General features: G+C 23.5%; 1 protein-coding gene across 1 annotated transcript; it reads left to right on the top strand.

Annotated features, from left to right (window-relative positions):
* The first annotated feature begins 1,991 nt into the window (after positions 1-1,991).
* On the top strand, positions 1,992-4,665 carry LOC114129137 (general odorant-binding protein 19d). Its single transcript, XM_027993775.2, has 6 exons — positions 1,992-2,113; positions 2,551-2,644; positions 2,871-2,956; positions 3,570-3,687; positions 3,769-3,833; positions 3,933-4,665. The coding sequence occupies exons 1-6, from the start codon at positions 2,054-2,056 to the stop codon at positions 4,026-4,028; spliced, it is 519 nt and encodes a 172-aa protein (XP_027849576.1). The 5' UTR covers positions 1,992-2,053; the 3' UTR covers positions 4,029-4,665.
* The last annotated feature ends 671 nt before the right edge of the window (positions 4,666-5,336 follow it).

Below are 5,336 nucleotides of genomic sequence, written 5' to 3' on the forward strand. Positions count from 1 at the left end.
AGACAAACTAAAAACAACAGGTTCTTACTTCTTATTATACCTGTGATAAATTATTATACAAACAAGAATAATGAAATAACAGCTCAATTTAAAAAACCGGGCAAGTGAGTACCGCTCTGCTGTACATTAGGTGCCGTATGGATCATTATTATATATTATAGGAGTGTTAAATTTGAATCCAATGATGGTTATCATTGTATACGAAAAACGATTCTGAACGAAGATGATTTGTCAGCCTAGGATATAATTTCTAGTGGTTGGCGAAAAAGGTGGTTTATGTTTTAATGGCCTGAATACAACAAAATTTAAATTCTTTTATAATAATTGTAAGCTAAACTTATTAAAAACTTTGTATTACATTTTCAACTCTTAGCTATTTATACAAAAATTTTTATGAAATATACCTACAAAATAATTTGCAAGTATTCATAGTTTTGACGAATTTTTATCAATATTTGAACTTTAAATGCTAATAAAAAAAAAATTGTGCCTTTGTATTCTTATAAGTTATAATTTTTTAATCACTATAATAATAACTTCTGAGGAACTTTGCATTAAATTTTCAAGTATTTTGATAGGGCCAAAAAGATTTTATCGACACATAAAAAAACAATTTTCAGAAAAATTGAAAATTTCAGTTGTCTATAAATAGCTCAAAAAAAGTCAAAATATTTTGAAATTTAAATCACGTAAAGAAAACGCGAATATTAATAACTGGTAAAATTTTCAAGTATCTACGACTTATACTTTTTGAATAATAACAAATGTTCAAAATCGTTTGAGGCTAAACCGTTATTTAACGCGGTTTTGTAAAAATTTAAATTTCAAACACTCATAAAATTTTTTTGTCTGAATCCGGTAGAGTTTTTTTTACAGATATTTGAAGAAAAATGTATGGAGAACCTTGTACCAAATTTTCAAAACTTAGTTATAAAAGAAAAAAATTTTATGATTTTTCAACTTCAAAATTACTTGCAAATTTTCGCGTTTTCGACAGATTTCGTAAAAATTTGAACTATAAACTCTTATAAAAAAAAATTGTGACTAACGATTTTTAATTTTTTTTAGCTACAATAAAAACAACTTATAAGGAACCTTGTATTAAATTTTCAAAACTTTTTGGTCATCCAAAAATTTTTTATCGATACTTTAAAAAAAATTTCTCAAAAAAATCGAAAATTTCAGTGGTCTATAAATAACTCAAAAAAAGTCAAATTTTTTTGAAAATTTAACTATATACAGATACTACTGACATTAACATTTGGTGAAAATTTCAAGTATTTTCAGTGATTAGTTTTTGAATTACAACCATAAAAAAAAATCGATTTGGTCGAAAACTGGTTTTGCGTAAAAATTGCCGTTTTTCCGTCATTTTTTTTTTGTTTTTCTCGATTTTTTTGAAAACTGTTGGAAAATGTTAACTTTTTACCTCTATAATGCACCAAGGATATTCACTTTTACATCGGAAACCACCTCCATAGTTTGAAATTGGAGCATTATTTCGACTAGTTATGCTGTACACAGACAAAAAAAAAAAAAAAACACATCATTGTAAAATCAATACATTCATCACTTCGTTCAGAATCTAAAAAAATAATGTTAATTTTGTTTGGAGATATCTAACTTGTATAGTTTTAAATAAAAATAACTAATGTATATTTATTATTTATAATTATATTTTATTATTCAAAATATACCGAGAGTATCAAAAAATATTATCATAATATAAAACAAATAATGGACTAATGTGTTCATCAAGGTAGTATGGATTTGAGTTATATTTTCATAAATGTCACAAAACACAAAAGCAATTATGTAACTTCCTGACATCCGTAATCAATCATTTTAAATTGGTACATAAGTAGGAAACGTATTTTATCGCATCTATTACATATATGTATAATATAATATTATAGAACGGAAGTTATTAAATAGATAAGTATCTGACAGTTCGTACAAATATGAATATTGATGAAAAAATCCGAAAAATCAAGTCATTATACTTTGTATGTTTTAATCATCTATACTTGCACTGTAGTATTTTATAATAAAAATGAAGATTTTTTGCTTAATTGTTTTAATTTTTTTCTCTACGTTAATATGTAATTTAAAGGTTAGCATATTATAGTTATACTATATTTTTATAATTAGCTTTAAATTTTTTATAAAAATTATTAATTTTAAGTACCTACTAATACATATTGTATAAATATATATTATTTTAATTTTATTGTTCATTGTTTATGTATAACCAAACCTAACTAATAATTAAGCATTACAACATACTATAATAGGTACTAAAGACTATAATTATAAGTTATTATATTATTGACAGACAAGTAAATGACAGTTAAAGTTCAAATATTAAAAAAGTTAAATAGTGCTAAAATCTTTTTATAATTTTCAATATGCATTATATTAAATATAAAATGTTATTGGTAAATCTAAAAGTATTTTGAGTTTTATTTTAAAATGATAAAGAGCATAGTAGTACAATACTTAAAAGTTACTATATTTTTATTTGAAATTCGACTGTTAATTATTTTTCAGGGCCAACAAACAAAAAAAAAAATTCAACCAAAATTCAATAGATTATTTGGAAATATTTCACGAGAATGCTTGAAAGAATATGGCGTCACACCAGGTAAATATAATTAGGTACCTATACATATTTAGTTTATAGTAATACATATTTATTTCTAAATGGTGTGTTTTATACTGTAAATTTTAATTTTTTTCCTTTTCTACAAACTATAAATATTTAATGTAAGAATACCTACAGATATGTATAAAAATAAAGTAAAATATAAACACACTATTAAGAATTTAAATGTATAATAAACTATTATAATAAATGTATTTATGTTTAGAAAGAGTATTGACTGTTTATACTTTAAATGTTAATGACCGAGAAGCAAAATGTTATGTTGCTTGCATGTTGTTGCGATTTAATGTGGTTTGTTAAATTATTATTATTTACTAGCTTATAATATTTAATATTTATTATACGAGATTTAAATCATGAATTTGTTTAAATTTTGTTTCATTTGATGCTGAAATATATGACATATCTAATAAATTATATATCTTCAAGTTTCTAAAAGATAGATTAGATCTGATTACTTAATGTTATTTTATTAAGTTATATACCTAATATGCATGATATATTAAAAACATGTTGTTATAAAATATTGTATAGATTCATACATGGCTACATAGTACACATAGGTATAAATATTATTAGCTTTTAACAATACAAACTGTTCTTATGCATTACGATAATAATTTTGAAGTTAAAATAAAGTTTTTGCATTGCTAATCAATTTTGAATTTGATAATTGAATTCTTGAACTCATATTTAACCACCCATATCAAAGTCAAAAAGAAAATTTTTCTGAAATTGTCATTAAAAGCATGTTAATTGTTTAACATGTTCAATAGTTTAAAAATATATAAATTTATAACTAACAAATAGTTTTACCTTAGTTTTAAATATCATTATATTACTATTTGCTATTTGATATTAATTAATATTTTTAATTCTATTAAAATTTGTATTCTTTATCCAGACCACTAGAAATGGAGGTTACAATGATAAGGCATTGGAACAATTGATGGCGAAACCCAATTCCAATAATGAAATTCCATCTAATATGAAAACGGCTATAACAATATGTGAAAAACAAGGCATGTACATATGATACCTATTCATATTTTTAAATCACATAAATAATAATGTAATAATGAAGTGTCTTTGCATTCTATTAGTTGATAAAGACCAATGCGAAAAAGCGGTTAAGTTCACGAAATGTATTTATGCACACAGAAATGAAGTATGATAGAAAAAATTATTAAGCATAGTTTTTTTTTTTAGTATAGAATAATACTAATGCCAATAATATGATAACAATTTTTTTAAACCGTTGTTTCAGTTTGCAGTTAAGAACAGAGTAAACAGTTCTGCGTCAACTGATCGTCGACGACCTTTGGCTCAGAGAAAACAATTTGTACGCCACTCAACCACTTAATCATACTATATAATTACTATGAGTCACTAAATAGTATTATTTTAAATATGATATTGTTCATAATAATTGCATTTTATCTATATACTTATTTTGATTATTATATGATTTAAATCACGGTGTATGGTTCTAATATAATAAATAATATTATATTAAGTACATAGCATATTTAAATAATGATAATATATATTTCAATCGCAATGTGTGTAATATTCAAAATACTCTGGACTGTGACTCGTACTTAACTATTGTCTATTTACTATCATGTTAAATAATATTTTTGAAACATGATTTTAAAAACTATCGTTGAATATTAGAGGGTTATGTGGCTATATACCACATCACTCAAAATTCTCATTAGCTGCCAAGAGCGTCCGGAGAAATTTTTCAAAAGGGGGAGGGGGCAATATATTTTAATTTTTGTTTCATTATTTGATAAGTGTTGAAGTTTTGTTTGTAATGCGTTTTCTCTCATATATTTAGAAACGTAAAAATTAAACTATTAATTATGTATAGATAGTTAGAACTTAATCTTACAGCATTCATTTTAATTAATTAATGTACAATTTTATATTAACAAGAGAATTTTTTTTATAAAAAATAAAATGTCACCATTGATTCAATAATTTTAGGTTGTTTATAAAATTAAAGTTTTTTAACTTCTATAAAATAAATAAAAAATGATCATACATTGGAAACTATTATATCTATGCAATCTATGAACATTAATTATTTTTAACAAAAAAGTAAAAATTGGTTGACACTGCACTTGGCTCCACCACCATATGCTACAAGCAACGTTTGTGATTCATAATCGAGTGCAATAAAAATCACTTGTTCAAAAAAGTGAAATACGTCAAAATCATAAAAATTGTAAATTATTTTATTGTTAGACATTCATAAAAAAAAATTTGTTGTTATATCTAAGATTTAAAAATTGAATTTCGCGTTGTTAATAAGTTTTTCACCGTATATAAAAAAAATTCCCGGAAAATAGAATTAATTTTTATGAGTATTTTCAGCTTAAGAGTGGTTTCTGGTAAAAAATTACTTTATCTAGTTAGGATAAATTAAATAATAAAAGATTTATCTTTAGTTAATCTACCTATATAAAAAAAAAAATAAAACAGTTCACCATAAACTCACAAACATTTTTCATGACTGTTTGAAATTCAAAGTTTTACGACATTGGGTATTCAGTTGTATAACCTAAATTCCGGTCCAAAAGATTTTGTTAGCATTTTATAAATCTACTAATAAATAACTACACAGTAAACACTAGAATATAATATACATAATATAACTTCGGCG

The sequence above is a fragment of the Aphis gossypii genome, chromosome 1 (assembly GCF_020184175.1).
Source record: "Aphis gossypii isolate Hap1 chromosome 1, ASM2018417v2, whole genome shotgun sequence".
Taxonomy (NCBI): domain Eukaryota; kingdom Metazoa; phylum Arthropoda; class Insecta; order Hemiptera; family Aphididae; genus Aphis; species Aphis gossypii.